General features: G+C 52.1%; 1 protein-coding gene across 1 annotated transcript; it reads right to left on the reverse strand.

The window, feature by feature from the left end:
* Positions 1–6318: 6318 nt before the first annotated feature.
* On the reverse strand, positions 6319–10270 carry LOC142014020 (acyl-coenzyme A amino acid N-acyltransferase 1-like). Its single transcript, XM_074996017.1, has 3 exons — positions 9808–10270; positions 7501–7703; positions 6319–6999 (listed from the first exon to the last, which is right to left on the reverse strand). The coding sequence occupies exons 1-3, from the start codon at positions 10268–10270 to the stop codon at positions 6409–6411; spliced, it is 1257 nt and encodes a 418-aa protein (XP_074852118.1). The 3' UTR covers positions 6319–6408.
* Between the last annotated feature and the right edge of the window lie 8013 nt (positions 10271–18283).

Raw genomic sequence — 18283 nt, forward strand, 5'->3', positions numbered from 1 at the left:
AATTCCTCACAGGAACCTCCAGTCAAAAAGGGTCGGGGTGGCTCCGATCAGCACTCCTGACTGGGCTCATAAAGGTCTGGTTGGCAGGGCTGGCATGGGTAGGCTCCCTCCCTGGCTCCACACAGCTCCTGGAAGAAGCAACATGTCCCTCCAGCTCCTAAGCAGAGGAACGGCTACAGAGGTTCCACCCACGGCCCCCCACTCTGCTTGTTGGCTCCGCAACTCCTGTTGGCTGGGAACCACAGCCAGTGGGAACTTTGGGGGTGGGACCTGTGGGCAGAGGCAGCACACACTATGCAGAGGTACCTGATTGTACTTCCACCTAGGAGCCAAGGGACACATTGCCATTTCTGGGGAGTGCCCCCAAAGTGAGTACTACCTGGATCCCGCTCCCCACACCCGCCTCGCACATCCAATCCCCTGTCTCAGCCTTGAGCCCCTTTCCATACCCAAACTCCCTCCTGGAGCCTGCCCTCCTGCCCGCACCCCAGCCCCTTCCTTACTCAACCCACTTCCCCAACCCAGAGCTGCCTCCTGCACCCATAACCCCTAATTTCTGGCCTCATCCCTGAACTTACACCACCAGCCCAGAGCCCACCTGCACACACCCCAGCCTCTTGGCTTCACCCCCCAACCCCGCTCAGTTTGAAGCCCTTTTCTGCACTTAGAAAGCCTTCATCCTTGGCCCCAGCCCCCTGCCCCAGCCTGGATGCCCCTCCCACACTCTGAATTTCTGGACCCAGCCCAGAGCTCACACCTCCAGCCAGAGCCCTCTCCCCACACACTCCATCCCCCCGAGCAGCCCAGTGAAAATGAGGAAGTGGGCAGGGGGAGAGTGTGTGACAGAGTCCGATGAGGTGAATGGGGGCAGGGAAAGGGTGTTTGTGTGCCACTGGAAAGCTGGGAAGCCTAGTACCTGAGCTGGCCAGAACAGTGAGCTCAGGTACATCTACTCAAGCTGCCATCACACCCCTTGATGGCAGTATAGAGGTAGCCAGGTGGAGATGCACGCCCCACCGCCCCGCTGCAATCCTCACAGGCACCCACATGCGCCGCCCCTCCTTTGCTCCCAACAGGCACGTGCTCTCCTCACACCCACCAGTCATAAAGACGCCCCTGTTTCCCACTGTTACAATCTGAGCTTCCCCAAACTTGGCGCCTCACTGAACTCAAGGTGAGTCTGGCCACTGATTTTGATTGAGGTAAAAGTTCACCCTAGGCCTCTTAACGCTCCCCGGCTCTGAACACGGCCAGCTTTGTGATTGTCTTGGAAAGAGATGGAATGCAAAAATGAGACCTTTGCCAGGCAATGGGATGACTTTGCACCTGGCAGGTGGGTAAGGTTATATGGATCATAAAGGAATCCTCCCCACCCTTCGCAACTTGCAGGTCCTTTATGTGCATGGTGTGACAATACCAGCTGGTTCCTAACAATTGTCAGAAAGTCCAAGCTGCTGGCAGTCACATCCACTTGTTAATGGAACCCTCTGTGCTTCCTACAAAATAGGCTGAACTTTAAAGATCTGGTAGATGATGGGGGAACGTGAGCAGCTGACAGGGAATTTAGTGCAGGAATGGGTGTGGCACTCGATGAACAGTCTCTAGAGTTAGAGCAATAAACACCCACCCAAAAAAAATAAACCGACAAAACACACACACACACACAAGCCAAAGCCCAGTAAAGATGACTACCGTCGTTAAGAGACTGCAGCGGCAGAGTGGGTATCACTGGGTTTATTGCACTGAATGCAGCACATAGGATTACAGGCTTTGGGACAAGTGGCGTGCCTGTACCTTTGCTGCAAGGATCTCATGGCTGTCTGCGGCCAAGCAGGGGCTCTGGAGATGTGAGGAGAGGTGGAGAGGTACGTAACTGAGGCTTTCCAGGATGTGGGAGAACACCACACCCCAGCCCTAGTCTGGCAGCTTCTATGGTCTTGAAGAGGATGAAAGTCTTGGGGGAGAAGAACATGGAGCAAAGGGAAATGGTCCAATAGCTGGGATCCTTCTTCCAGATGATGTCATGGTATTCTCTCTCTCTGTCACGCAGGACACCACTCCAGAAGAGGGAATCCCAGTTATGACCTGTCTTTTCCTAATAGCGATGGGGATTTGATCATTACAGAGAGCTGGGTTTGTGATGAGTAGAAGAACCTCATGGTTAATTGCCAGCATGTTGTGAAAGCTGTGAATTGCTGAAGGCTAGACAGGCTATGGGCAGTGCTGGGAGGAGCCGGTGGCTGTGATATACATGTAACTGATCCCTCTTTCTTCCTCCCCAGCCTTCCCTGGCTCTCTGCCTCTCTGTCCATCCAAACTGCCCTCCCAGGCTGTCTAACGGACATCTCCTTGGAGAATCACTCTCTTCCCATCAACATGACCCAGGCTCAATTCCTGAACCTCACACTACAGCTCCCTGTCACCCTTTCTCCATCACCAGGGATTGTACCACGACCTTCCCTATGTAACCAACTCCTGTGATCCAGACCATGTGTATTTCCTGTCACTTCCTCCTATGTGACACTGCCGTTCTGTCTCCAGGCTCTCACCTATGTAACCCTTCTGCCACCTGCTGTCAGCAGTAAAAAGGGTCAGGTTCAGTTTCCTTCTAAAGACTGAAATTACATTGGCAGACCCCTCACCTAGAAAACTGGTCAATTTTATACCACCTCCCCCCATGCCCTTCATAGGCAGCACAGCCTTGCTCACATGCACAAAGTGCAAGGGTTAAAATGAAGAGCACTAGAATGAAAGGAGCACAGAGTGGATTTTTGAGGGGTATGTGTGTGGAGTGGACAGTTAACATCTAGTAGGTCAGACACCTGCCCAGTGTCTTAGCAATAGTTCTAACCTCTATTCTCCTTAAGTCATTACAAGTAGTAGCTCACAGTTTGTTGTCCATAACTGATGCAATCCAAGGACTCTGGCAGGTCAGCACGACCTGGGCTGCTTTTGCAGCTCTATGCCCTGGCTCAGAGGAGGTGATTGAAGGGTTAATTGCTAAGCAGGCTCGCATGCACTTGGCCAGGGATTACCTGTGACTGCTACTTTAGCTAAACACAGGTGTGTTTGCTGTTACCTTCTTGCCACCTGTGTGGCTATTCGCCTTCTATCTAGTGCCTGAGCCCCGACTGAGAGGTCTTTGAAGCAAGAACAGTCCATGATGTTTGGACAGCACCTAACGCTGTAGAACTCTAGCCTTTGTTTGGGATCCGTGGGCCCAGGCACAACAGAAATAAATTAAATCTTCTGCATGGTGGAAGGAGTCACAGGGCTCTGGCCCCAGGTCTGGGATAGCAGCAACCATGTATTTCTGGTCTGCTTTGGGGTCAGATGGGTTTATTATTCAGTCCTAGTGGGTAGAACACTGCTCAGAAGGCCTTGCTCTATTTCCAGCTCTGCTACTGGCCTGCAGGTGATCCTGGTGTAAGTTACTTCAGGCCAAATCCTCAAAGATATTTCAGCCCTGAACTCCCAGTCAGAGCGTTACCCTCCTGGTGCCTCAGTTTTCCCATCTGTGCCGTTAGGGAAATTATCCTGACCCTATTTGTAAAGCGCATTGAAAACCACAATGAAGAGTGCTAAGGACCAGCTAGGGATTATTTTTAAATGAAGACCAGGATGTGTATTTGAATGTTTCCAGCATGCACAGAGACACCAAGCGGCCAAATGGCATATTGCAAATAAACAGAGCACTTCCCCTCTGCTGCTGCCTTAGCCGGCGCCAGAGGCAGATTGTGCAATTGAATCAGGCACAGAGCGTGCCTTACCATTCAAGCCAACATTTTGGAAATTGGTTGGAAGCCAGCAGTGGTCACACAGCTTGTGTCAGATACTGACTATGGGAACCTTCAGTTAGGCCATGAGCCAACGAATTGCGTAAGCATGGGCTTGACTTGAAGGGTGAGTTGTGCCATTAAAATCAACACTTCTGCTTATGTGCTTGCTAGATTTAGGTCCTTGTTCAACTGCCATCAGCACTGCAGGTTGAACTTATCTAGTCTGGAACTCTCTTCTCTGGCAACTGCCATAATCCGGCATGATTTGAGTTAGCCAGATGACCACTTATCATGGGTGTGAGCAAATTTCCTGTGGTCCGCTACAGTTTGTTTACAGCCACCAGTCCTGTCTCTCAGTGTTCTGGGCTGTTATTTAGCTCTAATTTAACCCTAAATGTCTTCTAAGAACCCAATAAGCAGTGAAAGTGTTGGTACAGCTGCTAGACAATATTGGCTTCCTGTGGCTCAAAAAATTCTTTTGTCCGACACCTGTCAGGTCCTAAGAGTGCCAGATTAGAGAGATTCAACCTGTAGTTTGTTTCTGGAAGCTTTTGAGCCACCACGTTGACCCACTCTGCAGATGATATAGGACCAGAGAACACTGATCAGCTCCCTGCACACCAGTACAGCTGAAATAAAACTCCTCCAGCAACTGCAGGAGCAGCCAGAGCAGCTGGCAACCAATTCAGAGAGTCCCCGACATTTTAATGGGGTGACCACAGCAATGAGATGGAAGGACTCTGAAATATTACCAGAAATGGAGCTAGAGCAATGAAAAGGCTAGAAGAGGCATGGCCACCAACCTGGAGTTCCAGAACATTGCAACAGGGTAACCAGGTGGGCAGGTTGCAGCAGATCTGGAAAGGCACCAGGCTGGAGAGGCACCCAAGGAGTTGGAGGGTAGCAAGGTGAGGGTGGTAGGTTATAAACATTGAGCAAGGGGCAAAATCAGGGATTCAGCAGAGAGGGATTTAGAGTTAATAGGGGCCACATGGGGCTGTGAGTGATGACTAGACGAGGCAAGGGTCCTTCTAAAGAGGACTTCCTTACAGGCTGGAGAAGCTGGGATTCAGAGCCTGAGACCTCCCATGCAGCCAATCCCCAGAGGAATTTTTTCCTGAGGCAAGCAAGAGTTGAGGTAATCCATATTTATTCCCATTATCCAGCCTAAGGTTTTGATCTGAAATGGGGTGGGAGTGACACAGACTTTTAGGAACCAAGAGTGGATTAGCCTGGACTGTATTGCTGGAGCAGAACTGTGTGTCAGGGAAGTTTGGCAAAGCCCATCTCAGAGCTATGCCAGCTTGGGATCTGATGGACCCAGAAGTTTCCTCAAAGTCCTCAGATCCCATGGGCCATGTTCAGAGCAGAATCCCACCGACCTCACTGGGAGAAGGTGGGCTGCGAGCTGTGTGAACTGGGGTCAGCCCATTCCCTGACTCTGCTCTCTTAGCCATAGCTGTCGTGTAGCAGATTTCCACCTGCACTCTGGGGGGAGGAATTACTGTTTTGGGCTTGCATGGACTCCACGGTGTTGCCTCCAATCTCTCCTGTGTCGGTTACATAAGAGTAGCCATATTGGTCAGACCAGTGGTGCATCTGGTCCAGTACCCCATCCCCCAACAGTGGCTGGTGCCAGACGCTTTGTGGGGGAATTAACAGAACTTGGCAACTATCAAATGATCCATCCCCTGCACCTGCTCCCAGAGTCTGGCAGTCAGAGGCTAGTGATACCCATAGCATGGGGAGGCTTCCCTGATCGTTTTGGCTAATAGCTGTTGATGGATTCTGTCAACTTTTCTAATTTTTTTAGACACCACCCCCGTAAGGTTTGACCTTCACGACATCCCCTGCTAGCAAGTTTGTGGGTGACTGTGCATTGCATGTACTTCTGTTTGCTTCTGTTAAACCAGCAGCCTATTGACTGCACTTGGTGGCCTCCTGGCTTGAGTGTTATGCGAGGGAGTAAATAACGCTTTGTCGTTATTGCTTTGATCTCAAGCTACCCTCCTCCCCAGCGTGGCCCAAGGGGGTGCATTCATAGGGCAGGGTGTTCCAACGTTCCGTGGCTGGCATGGTAGGACCTTGGGGACATAGCAGGCCAGCAGAACTTCGAGCCGTTCTGCAACTGCTCCAAATGATGCCAAGGGCAAATGTGCCCTGGGCAGCTCCAGGGGTTCACAGAATGCAAAGGTGGCCTACCGGCAGCTTGCTCCACTCCTTAGCTGTGCCAAGCATAGCTCTGCACCGCCAGAGCTGGGTTAAACCCTTGGCTCCAGAGGTGATGCGTGGGGTGTACAGGGGGCCATATGTACCCCCAGTATCACCCCCTGCCCCCACACTCACCGCCAGCACTGTACTGCTTCCGGTGAATGCAGGGCAGTCCCCTCTGCAGTGCTGAAACATGAGTGCAGCTCTCCTGAATCCCAGGGCAAAGCTTTAAGCAGCAGGCCAGCCTGCTTCCTGGTATGGACGCTAGCCTCACCCCAGTCCCCGCTTGGAAGCAGCCTGCAGATTATTGCTGCGTTCTTGATATTTATTGTGTTGGTCAGGCTGGAGGGACAGGACAAGCATCACCCAGCCTGGCAGGAGGGGGTGGAGGCTGACTGACTTGCCACTCCCTGAGCTGTTACAGGTTGCTGGGGGGACCAAGATGATGCTCGAGGAATTTGAGGATCTCACTCCAGGAATGTTCCTGGGCTTTGGCGTGGAGCTCTGGATCACCCCCCCAGTGCACAGGTTTGGGGCTACCCCGAGTGAATGAGATGCTGCACAGGGGGGACCCTGGTGGCTCGATCAAGTGACCACCCCCAGGGTAAGACAACAGGGTATAGTTCTTCTTCCCATGGCCCTTCATCCTCTCTATGGCCAGGTCAGCAAACAGCTTGCTGTTAAAACTGCGATCAGCTTCTCCCACCACAAAGAGCACCTCCCCCCGAGCCTTCTCCACCGGGATGGCCGCAGACGCATAGGCTGGGTTCTGGGGGTCCTGGAAGACGTGGTAGTTGTCCATGATTCCCATCTCTGTGATGATCACCCGCTCAGCGGCGTAGGGGATGTAGGGGATGTAAGTCTCCTTGTAACGCAGTGGCGAGCCGTACAGAGAACTTGTGCCATTGATCCAGACCGCGGCCACCACCTGCTCTAAGAAGGCAGCCATGGACAGCGTGACCTCTCCCCCTTTGGACACTCCAATGACTCCGAGGCCTGGGCCTCTCACCTGAAAAACCAATGAGAAGCCAACAGCTTGGGAAACTGCAATTCGAAGTTGGGACAGGAGGAGCCTGAAGGGGGGGTGCCATGAAGCAGATGAAGATGGAACCTGCACTACTCAATCCCACCCTCCTCACCCGCTGCAAGGGGCATTATGACCCTGGGGGAGGGGGAAGAACCTGCATTGCCAGCCCCCTCCTCCCCAGCAGGGGGTGTTGTGACACCAGGAAGGGGGTGGAGCCTGCAGTGCCCAGCCCAAGGGACACTGTGACCCTGGGGCAGTGGGAGGAGCCTGCAGTGCCCAGCTCCATCTTTTCCAATAGGGGGCGCTGTGACACTGGGAGGGAGGAGCCTGCAGTGCCCAGACCCATCCTTGCCTACAGGGGCGCTGTGACATCACAGAAGGGTGCATCTCAGGGATGTTGCCAAGATTTGCACCATGTCAGATAGCCAGACTGGAGCCTGAAGCCCCTCATCAAAGGGTCCCCAGCGAAGGAGCGGGACATACCTTGGGGTGACTCAAAAGCAGGTTGGCAGCTTCCTCGAAATACCCCAGGTCCAGCTCTTCCATCACCTGTGGCAGGTCGTCGTAGGCGAAGAACGCCAGAGCCAGCACCACGAAGCCGTGACTGGCCAACAGGCTGGCTCGGAACTCAATGAGCCCTCCGGCTCCGCCAAACATGTCGATCACTGCTGGAAAGCGGCCCGGCCCTACAGACACATAGCACATCTGGTACTAGCAGCCCCAGGGCCAAGGGCCTAGCTGGTTTTTCCAAGGCAAACCAGGTCTCATCTGCAGTAGCTATTTATTAGAGAGGGAAGGGAACTGATGGAGGTGTCCCAGGGACAAGAGTCTGTTTCATGTGTGAAAAAGTTTTTCACTGAAGTGTCAGTTGGAAGCCTACATACCTTTGTTGCTCTGAGCCACTTCCTCTTCAGAAGAGGTTTGGTAAGCAACTCCATATTCCTGTCATCCATATGCTGAAGCCAAACACCACAAGACTATTGCCAATTCTCACCTGTAGTCTCATGATAGGGATTTTCTTTAAGGCTCCTGAGGACCCCCAGCTATCTTCCTCGCTCCATTGCTGGAGTAACATTAAATGTTACCCGCACAAGATTATAAAAGCAAAGGTTAAATATGAAGAACTCTACAAATATTATTTTTTGTATTTCATGATTTTAAAGCTAATCTTGTGGTTTTTCTACACCTGGAGTTGGCACTGTTGTTCCGGAGAGGCTGAGTGATTGGTTTGGAAGTTTTCAATACCTGAGAATGATTCTTGGTGAACCTTGAAGCCATTATAAGTGAAGGGAGGGGGAATTCAATTTGTCTAACTTTAACAGATAATACCGCTTTTTATTTTTAAGCATTTTTTCTATGTGCATGGATTTAAATGTTCACAGTTGTGCCCAAGTTATGGGTTTTAAGCATTTTTTTTAAAAAAAAGTAATCAAAATTTGCACTGTTGTGAGAAATTATGGGGGAGGGTCAGACAGTGAGGGTGTGGTCGACCCGGGCACAAATCTTCGAAATAGCCATGCTAATGGCTATTTTGGAGATTACTAATGAGGTGCTGAATTGAATAGTCAGTGCCTCATTAGCATTAGGAAGCTTCCGGCCACGGCGCTTCGAAAGCACCGCTTTCAAAAGCACACGGCTGCACGGGACCTTTTCAAAAGGACCTGCACCTTTCAAAAAGGACCCCCCGTGTAGCCATGCCGAGCCACACGCTTTCAAAAGTGGTGCTTTTGAAGCACCGCAGCCAGACGTGTCCCAATGCTAATGAGGCGCTGAATATTCAATTCAGCACCTCATTAGTAATCTTCAAAATATGGCTGTTTCGAAGATTTGTGCCCGTGTAGACACAGCCTGATTGTTTAACAACAGTAGCTGTAGCGACTCAAGAAGTTAACTACAAACTAGTAAAATACAAACTATCAATATGACATCAAAATATGCAAATAACTATCCTCCAAACAACCTCTAAAATTCTCAGCCTGTTTCTTTTCTTATCTGCAAATCTAAGGATGACTTTCTATCCATTTGTGCAAGTGTGGTTAAACTGATGTTTGCCGATAAAACCGGTCTATTTATAAGCGCCACCTAAACCAGATCTTTGGTCCAAGAAGATCAACAGCCTGTGGCTGCTGCAGGGCTAGGTCAGCTAAAAACGAGAATGTACTCCCCACAAATAGACAGCCTTCAGCAGATGAGCCTGCTGCTTGGGGTCGAGGAGGATGCAGCATGAACCTCATCAGCAAAGGTAGCCAGGTTCAGTGAGTCACCAGATTCTGCCGCAGTTACTGGGTCTGTGAGACCAACCACCCCAGTTCAAGGAGATTGTTGCTGTAGGGCCCCCTGACATCTGGCCTGGTGATCAGGAAGGGCTCACTAGTCAGTATAGCAAGGAATCAGGGTGACTTAGGAAGAGACCGCGGGTGAATCTGGCTTCATGCTGAACGTAAAATTTGATGTGTCAGTGGGTGACATCTCTGTGACGCCGTGGAGGGGAGGACCCTGTAGTGGTGCAGCCCCACTCTCCCAGCAGGGGCCCACTGACAATGAGGAGAGGATTGAGCTGTTGGCACTGCTGGGACACCAGGGAGAGGGGGAGAGCCCCCTGAAGGCTTACCGCATGATCGCGCCCTACCATGGGGAGCCTGACACTGTGGGGTGGGGGTATAACAGGAGCTTGTGTGTGACAAACAGGGAAGACAAACACCAAAGGGGTGGGAGGAAAGGGATGCCGAAGGGAGGGGAACAGGACTAACAGATTCAGGAGGCAGGGACGTGATGAGCCAGTTTCCTCACCAGGAGGCAGGAACAGGGCCCCTCGGACCCGGCCCTCCTTGATTGGGATGCGCTCCACTCCAGGAGCCACGTACCACCTTTCCACAGTGCAAGTGGCCAGGGGCTCCAGCTGGGGCGAGATGACGATATGGCAGGAATCAAAGACGTTAAGCTGGAAGCGAAAGGGGCAACTCATCACATCCCGTTTTATCAGCCTGTGGAACAGCTTCTCCGGCTTGAGGAACCAGAAGAGGCCCATGGGCCAAACACCCACATAGTCGCCCCCTGGGGCAGCCGCCCGCTCCAAGTCCACCTCCCCAGCCTCGTCTGCCTGGTAGAAAGCCCGGGCCTCAAACTTCACCCCTCGCTCATCCGTCAGCGACAAATGCAGGGTCACCAGCTGGGTGGGTGCGAGGCCAGAGACATGGATCCTCACTGGTGCGTCAGCCAACGATGTCTCAGGGGTGACCTGGATCTGGACCATGGCTGATGGATGCTGGGCTCAGGACCTGGGAAAGGGAAGTCGGGGAAGCAGGGAAGAGGGGAGGGACACAGTATAGGGAAATGGGGGGTGGGAGGCTCTTATCAATGGGAGAAGCTTGGGAAAATTGGAGGGGAGCAGAGAAAATACCCACAGCACAAACTGTCTGTACTCAGCCACCTGATACTCCCACCCCTCAAACACACAGGCTGTGACCACAATAGCCCCTCCTTTTGGAGGGGTACGGTAATGTGGCACTTTGGGCTATGCTAATGAGGCACTACCATGAATATGCAGTGTCTCATTAGCATAATGGCAGCCATGCACGCTTCAAAACTGCCCATTTCGAAACGCAGTTGCCCATGTAGTTGGGGGGGGCCTTTCAAAACAACCCCCCTGATTTTGAATTCCCATCTGGTTTTGGGAATAAGGGGCTTTCAAAATCTAAGGCCCCCTGGCTACACGAGTGGCTGCGTTTCAAATCCGACAGTTTTGAAGCATGCGTGGTGGCCATTATGCTAATGAGGCACTGCATATTTATGGTAGTGCCTCATTAGCATAGACAAAAGTGCCACATTGCCATAGCCCCTCCAAAAGGAGGGCCTAGTGTGACCACAGCCACAGGGGCTGATGTCCCAAGGCAGGCCCCTTAGCTCCGAGTCCTGTACCTGAGCACTCAGGTCAGTGTTTGGAAATCCAAAACCTGCACTCGTTGTGGCCACACGCATCCCCCATCTCCTCCTCCTCCAGCCTGGGACCCCTCAACACCTCCTCCTCCTCCTCCAGCTTGGGACCCCTCAACACCTCCACCTCCTCCTCCAGCCTGGGACCCCTCAACAGCTCCACCTCCTCCTCCTCCAGCCTGGGGCCCCTCAACACCTCCACCTCCTCCTCCAGCCTGGGGCCCCTCAACACCTCCACCTTCTCCTCCTCCAGCCTGGGGCCCCTCAACACCTCCACCTCCTCCTCCAGCCTGGGACCCCTCAACACCTCCACCTTCTCCTCCAGCCTGGGGCCCCTCAACACCTCCACCTTCTCCTCCTCCAGCCTGGGACCCCTCAACACCTCCACCTCCTCCTCCAGCCTGGGACCCCTCAACACCTCCACCTTCTCCTCCTCCAGCCTGGGACCCCTCAACACCTCCACCTTCTCCTCCAGCCTGGGGCCCCTCAACACCTCCACCTCCTCCTCCTCCAGCCCAGGACCCCTCAACACCTCCACCTTCTCCTCCAGCCTGGGGCCCCTCAACACCTGCACCTCCTCCTCCATCCACAGGCAGGCCCCTTCAGCGCCCATCCAGCCCGGGGCCCCTCAACATCTCTGCCTTCTCCTCCAGCCTGGGGCCCCTCAGCTCTCCCAAGTCTCCTCCAGCTCCAGGGTGCCTTGGTGCCCCCACCTCTCCTCTTCAGCACCCCACATCTCTCATGGGGCGCTCCCGTGTCTGCCCCATGCGCACGACTCTCTGCGGCCTCTCCCTTCTCCCAACCCTGGGACACTTCCCCCTCCCCCCGCAGCCTCTCCAGGGCACTCACCCCCATTCACCATCCTTGGGCACCTCCCAAGTCCCCACTGCCACCAGGGGCTGCGCATCCCTGCAGAGCTCAGTCCCTTCACCCAAGCCTGCGCTCACGGTGCTCGCTGCAAGGCAGCGCAGGGCTGTTCCCCTTTGCACATAGGCATCTCGGTGAGCCCGAGTTACGAGGGAAGAGGTTGGGCTATTTCCAGCCCTGCTCTTCCAGTGCCAAGCTCCATTAGTATTCAGCCCCCTCTAGCTCCCAGCCTGCCTTTGTGCTGTACTCAGAGATCTGCCGAGGAAGGTGCTGGCTAAGAGCTAGTGATTATTACTGCTACTGGGGCAGGCGGGGGGCTGGCCTGGGGGGTTCTCTCACAGCTGTTACTACAGGGTTACCTTCCTCTGAAAGTTCAGGCGTTGGCCTCCCCGGCTCCTCTGCCTCCCCCTTCCCCCTGCTGCCCTGTCCAGGGTGAAATCAGGCTCCATTGGCTGGCATGGGGTCTGGAGAGCTCCGTGCAACCCTGAGGTCTCCCTTGCTTCTAGGAGGCCCAAGGGCACTGGGGTTACGATGGAACACAGCACAAGCCCTGCCACAAGGGGAGGAGCTAGTGTACGTATGTATGGGGCCCCCAGTACTGTAGTATGTGAGCTTCTCGTGGGCGTTCATGGCCCCCTTAAATGGAGATGGAGAAACTGAGGCACACTAAGGCGAGGCGCTGGAGTCATTAAGAGACCTAGGTGCCTAAGCCTCAGATGCTTTGGGTGACCACATCTCCTGACAGGAAAACAGGACAGTGCATGGGACTCGCTTAAGATCTCCCCACCTCCACTACCACCACACTCGTCCAGCATCTCTGCTGGAGTCAGGGAGGAAATCTGCTGTGGGAGGCCCACAACCCCACCCAAGTTCAGCCTGCTCCTTTCCCAGTACAACTTCTGGCCTGAGGGTAAAGCGATGCTCCCCACCACTGGAGAACTCCAGCCACCAGCCAGCCCTGCTACCGCTGCGACGGGTCCAAGAAGCGCGCGCCAGGTCAGAATGTTCCCTGAGCCCGTGCGGAAAATCAAGGTCTTTTTACCAGACAGAAAGGAAAGAAGGTGAGCTCCTTGCGTCTGCTGGAGATTGCCAGGGCACCCACGCAGATGGGGCAGCTGTCAGGGTCCCACCCGGAGTGTTTGCAATGGACAGAGTTGGAGGGAAGAGAAGGTGTGTGAAATCCAGCCTTTCCTCTTCATCTGACTCCAGAAATCTCATGCACTCACTTTATATTACCCCACCTTTGTTTGGTGCCCTTTGTGTTCAACAGCAGCGATAATCATTAACCCATGGCTACAATCAAAGCTGGAGAGATTTCACCAACTCAGCAGGCAGGGCAGCTTGACTGAGAGGCCAATGAACCTTCAATTTGCCCCACCTATAACAGCCCTGTGTCCTCCCCACATTCCGCCAATGCCAGTTAATCCCAACCCTCACCCACTGCTGCTGGCCCAGCCCTGGTCTCCTCACCCAGCTCTGCCAGTGCCCAAGGCAAAGGGGGCAGTTACTGCAGTAGCATCTGGAGCCTAGAGACCTTTAAATGGCTGCCAGAGCACTGCAGCAGGGAAACACCACAAACTAAGTGATACTGAGGGCTGGCTACCCAGCCCCACCCTTTCCTCCTGAGACCGCATCTTTTCTGGGAGCATGGAGAGGGCCTCCCCACACACTTTTCCAATGGGCCCAGCGAGGCCAGCTCCCCCTCCCTCCCTCCCCCCAGCTTCACCAACGCCCCTCACTTCTGTCCCACACCCACTGCTACTCCAGTGTTGGTCCCATCCAAGTCTATCCACGGTCTTCATTCCAGACTCAGCAACCCCTGCCATTCCAGTCTCATCCTTTCCCTGCTTGTTTAGATGCTCAGCTCTTCAGGGCAGGCTCTGTCTCCCACCAGGTGCGTACTCAACACCCAGCATGTTGTGGCACTTAATTCCTACCCTCACCCCAAAATAAAGACAAATGAGGCAGCACATTTTCCAAGGGTCGAGGGGCTAACGCTTACAGCCAGGCACCTTGTGGGATTGGTGAAACCCTCTTGCATCACCAAACTCTTTGATCCTGCCTCAGAGCAGTTACGCTGAGGATGAAGTTCAAGTTCCTCCACCATTAGAGCCTTGACTGCTTCAGAGCCTGCCAGTCCACTCACCCGTCCCCATCCCTGCCAGGTGGATATTGCTCCTGGCCTGATGTGTTTATGACCCAGAGCTTCTCTGTCTAATCTCACTATCCATCCATGCACTTTATGCTGGTCTTATCTCCATGGGATCGGAACACGATACGAAGGTAATAAAGTCATGGTTCATTCTTCCAGGGCACTCACCATGCCAGTACTTGGGCTCATTAGGAGGGAAGATTGCCTTACTGAAGGAAAGCAAGGGCAGAGGGAAGGTAGTGTTGCCCAGAAGACAGAGCACAGGAGCTGGGCATCAGATCAGGACTCAGGCTTCTCTTCCCAACCTGCTGTGTGATTTCAGCCACATATCCTGCCCTCCCTGTGCCTGTTTCTCCTCTCACTCCAGTGGTCTGTGTAATGTCTTTCAGTCGCACACAAAGGCAGTCAATATCAAGACAGCTGTTCTGCCATTCTGAAGCAGGATCTCTCTGGGCTACAGGGCTGACGGTGCATGCAGATATACTGAGAGCCATGCTCATCCCAGGCAGGGAGCTCCAAACCCACAGGATGGCTCCTAAGAAAGCCCTGCCCTAGCCACCAATCTCTTGTTACAGGCAGCTCCATTCATCCTGCCAGGCATAGCCATGGGCCTGGGCCAACGTGAAATGAGGGTGAAATCTCGACTCCAGCAAAATCAGTAACAAAACCTTCACTGGCTTCAAGAGAGTTGAGATTTCACCACAAGTGCGTTCGCACAGACTTGCTTCGTTGCCCCTTGCAGAGCCAATGCAGGGCCTGGAGCCAGAGCTGGGCTTGAGGCAGGTGCACATCATTCAGGACTGAAGCCTTCATAGGGATTTCTTGCTTCAGAAATGTTCATTAGTTGTCAGAGTCAAGCAGCAAAGCCCAGACTCTGTATAGCTTCTTTAGCCCCCTTCCCAATTACTCAGCTTGTGTAGTATGAAGGTCTATTTTAGTTATATCTAATTTAAGATAATGTTGTAATCTGCTAGGCTATGTCTACACTGTTCCCTCCCTTTCGAAAGGTGCATACAAAAATGGCTGATTGAAAATGCAAATGAAGCAATGATTTGCATATTCTGTGCCTCATTTACATAACAGCAGCCATTCACCAATCCGGAAGTGATGTTTTCGAAAGCCAAAACTGCATGTAGACGAGGCTCCTTCAAAAGGAAGCCCCACTTTGAAAGCACCCTTCTTCCTAAAAAAAAAATTAGGAAGAAGGGTACTTTCAAAAGCAGGGCTTCCTTTCAAAGGAACCCTGTCTACATGAGTGTTTGGCTTTTGTAAACAGCACTTCCAGAAGGGCAAGTGGCCCTTATTATGCAACTGAGGCATGGAATATGCAAATCAGCATCTCATTTGTATTCTTGACCAGCCTTTTTGCATGCCCCTTTCAAAAGGGAGGGGCCAGTGTTGATGTAGCCTGAGAGTACTTTGGTTAGGTTTGCTCCACTGAATCTTTGCTATTTGCAGTATTACTGAATTCACACAACCACTGCAGAATCCACTAGCTACTAATATCCCAAAGAACCAAGATGAAAACAACTGCATCATTCACCATCTGGCCTCTCTTTCTGCAAAACATAACAACAAATGACCATTTTTCTCCCCAAGGAATATTTTAGTAACAGTCTTTTAAATAAAATAAAGTGTGTGTGTGTGTGTACATATAAGCAATTTAATCAGACAATAAACAATATTTATTAAAATACTAACAATTATAATGCTTTTTATTATATTCTCATTTTAAACTATATGCAACAATTATTTTTCAGTTTATCACCCATACAACTCCATTGCCAAAATCAACTGTGTATTGCATTTGTGTTAATATCTCTTCCTATTATTCCACCATCCCTGAGTTCTATTTTCATGCAAACTCACTGAATTTCTGCCAATCGAGAGGCTTATTAGGATTGTACTCTTTGGCTGTGTCTACACTTGCCCCAAACTTCGAAATGGCCATGCAAATGGCCATTTCGAAGTTTACTAATGAAGCGCTGAAATGCATATTCAGAGCTTCATTAGCATGCGGGCGGCAGCCACGCTTCGAAATTGACGCTCCTTGCCGCCGCGCGGCACGTCCAGACGGGACTCCTTTTCGAAAGGGCCCCGCCTATTTCGAAGTCCCCTTATTCCCATGAGCTTCGAAGTAGGCAGCATCCTTTCGAAAAGGAGTCCCGTCTGGACGTGCCGCGCGGCGGCAAGGAGCGTCAATTTCGAAGCGCGGCTGCCGCCCGCATGCTAATGAAGCGCTGAATATGCATTTCAGCGCTTCATTAGTAAACTTCGAAATGGCCATTTGCATGGCCATTTCGAAGTTTGGGGCACGTGTAGACACAGCCTTTGTTCTATGAATGATTCAAGTCACTTTCTCATCAGATTAAATGTAGGTTATAAATTCTATGGGATTTCCAGTGGTACTATTCAAGACAAAACACATGGCTCCAGCATCCAAATAACAAAGCCATTGAATTCTTTCCCTTTCTATACTGATACCAATAATGGTCTCATGACTGTCTTTAAATAGCCTTTTCTCAATATTTGGGGATTGGTACACTGGCCGAAATGGATGCTCTTCCTGTATTGCTACTAATGACTCAAAAAACTTGTCTAAATCCTATGCCATTTGTTCTGGTAGAAATAAGTACCATTCCAGAAATTAGGAAAGCCATTGCCCATCTGAAAAGCAGAAATGTACCTGGCCCAGACAACATCCCCACAGAAGCAATCAAGGCAGTAAGTGGGACATCAGTCAACATGATGTATAATCTATTTGGGAAAATTTGGGATACTGAGGAGATCTCACAAGACTGGAAACATGGCTACCTTATCAAGCTTCCAAAGAAAGGCAACCTGAAGGAATGCATGAACTGGAGGGGCATCACATTACTGTCTATTCCAGGAAATGTGTTCAATAGGATTCCCTTGGAGGGAACGAAGACAGAAATTGACAGACAGCTCAGGGAAGAACAAGCCAGCTTACAAAGCAAGAGATCTTATACTGGCCAAATAGCAACACTGAGTGATCACAGAACAGTCACTTGGGTGGAACTCCCCTCTGTACACGACCTTCATAGACTGCAAAAAAGCCTTCAACAGCCTTGACAGAGACACTTTGTTGAAACTGCTGCAACACCATGACATCCCATCCAAAACTGTTAACCTGATCCATTCAACGTACAAACCCTTGACGTGCCAAGTTGTTCACAATGGCATCGACAGAATCCTTAAGCATACCCTCAGGAGTGCAACAAGGGTACCTTTTCTGTTCTTGATCACAAGGGACTGGATTATGAGCAGGACAGCAGGTGGTCATCAACGAGGTATTCAGAGGACTCTTTCCAAACAAATAGAGGACGTTGATTTTGCTGATGGTGTCATCCTCCTTTCACACCGACACGAAAGCATGGAAGAAAAGGTCACAACACTAAACAAAACTACCTTAGTGTCTGGACTGAGCATTAACAAGGGAAAGACCAAGCCAATGAGGACCAACTAGTCCAACATCACCACCATCACACTGGGAAGGGATGACCCGGAAATGTGGAGCATAAGTGGGCAGGGGGCAGCAGTGGGAGAAGTTCAGGAGTGGGCTGGAATTCCAGCCAGAGAGACAGGGAAAGCCTCTCTGCAGGCAGTGCTCAGCTGACATTCCCCCAGCTGGGGGAGGGGAAGGAGTAGTGGCAGCCCCACTTCCATCCCCCCCCCCCCCAACATATGCCCCATCAGAGCCCGTGGGCCAGACTGGGCCCCAGCTTGCCTGACCCAGCCTGGGAGGCTTGGGGCTCCCCACCGTGCACCAGGCCAGATGCTGTGGAGGGAAGCCCCAAGCCTGGGGGTCTGAATCAGTCAAGCCATGGTCTAGATCCAGACCGCAGACTGAGGGTCCTCCTGCCCCCGTTACAGGCAATCTCATACAATGCCAAGTCACGGCTTTAAACAGGTACTCTGGGAAATTACTGTTCCTCACATGGCCATTAACATTAAAGGGTGCAATTTCTGCCAGCGTTAGCAGTGCCCCCCGCTGGAGGGAAGGGGAGTGGCAGTATGCACAGCCACGCTGCTTGCCTCGTGAGATGGATCAGACCCACGAGGCTCAGGGCTCCCCCCTTCCCAGCAGGAAGCTGGCAGTGGTGCCCCAACCTTGTGCGGGGAGGGGGCTGTGGGGCTGGCGCACCAGTGCAGGTTCCCTGCTGTGAATGGGGGAGCGTCGAACCTCAGGAACACCTGGCCAGGCACTAGTGATCAGCAGACCATAGTTCCGGAACCAATGCCTTAGGGGTGCTCCATCTCACACGCACATGATCTATTGAGACTTGAGCTGTG

The sequence above is a fragment of the Carettochelys insculpta genome, chromosome 6 (genome assembly GCF_033958435.1).
Source record: "Carettochelys insculpta isolate YL-2023 chromosome 6, ASM3395843v1, whole genome shotgun sequence".
Classification (NCBI taxonomy): domain Eukaryota; kingdom Metazoa; phylum Chordata; order Testudines; family Carettochelyidae; genus Carettochelys; species Carettochelys insculpta.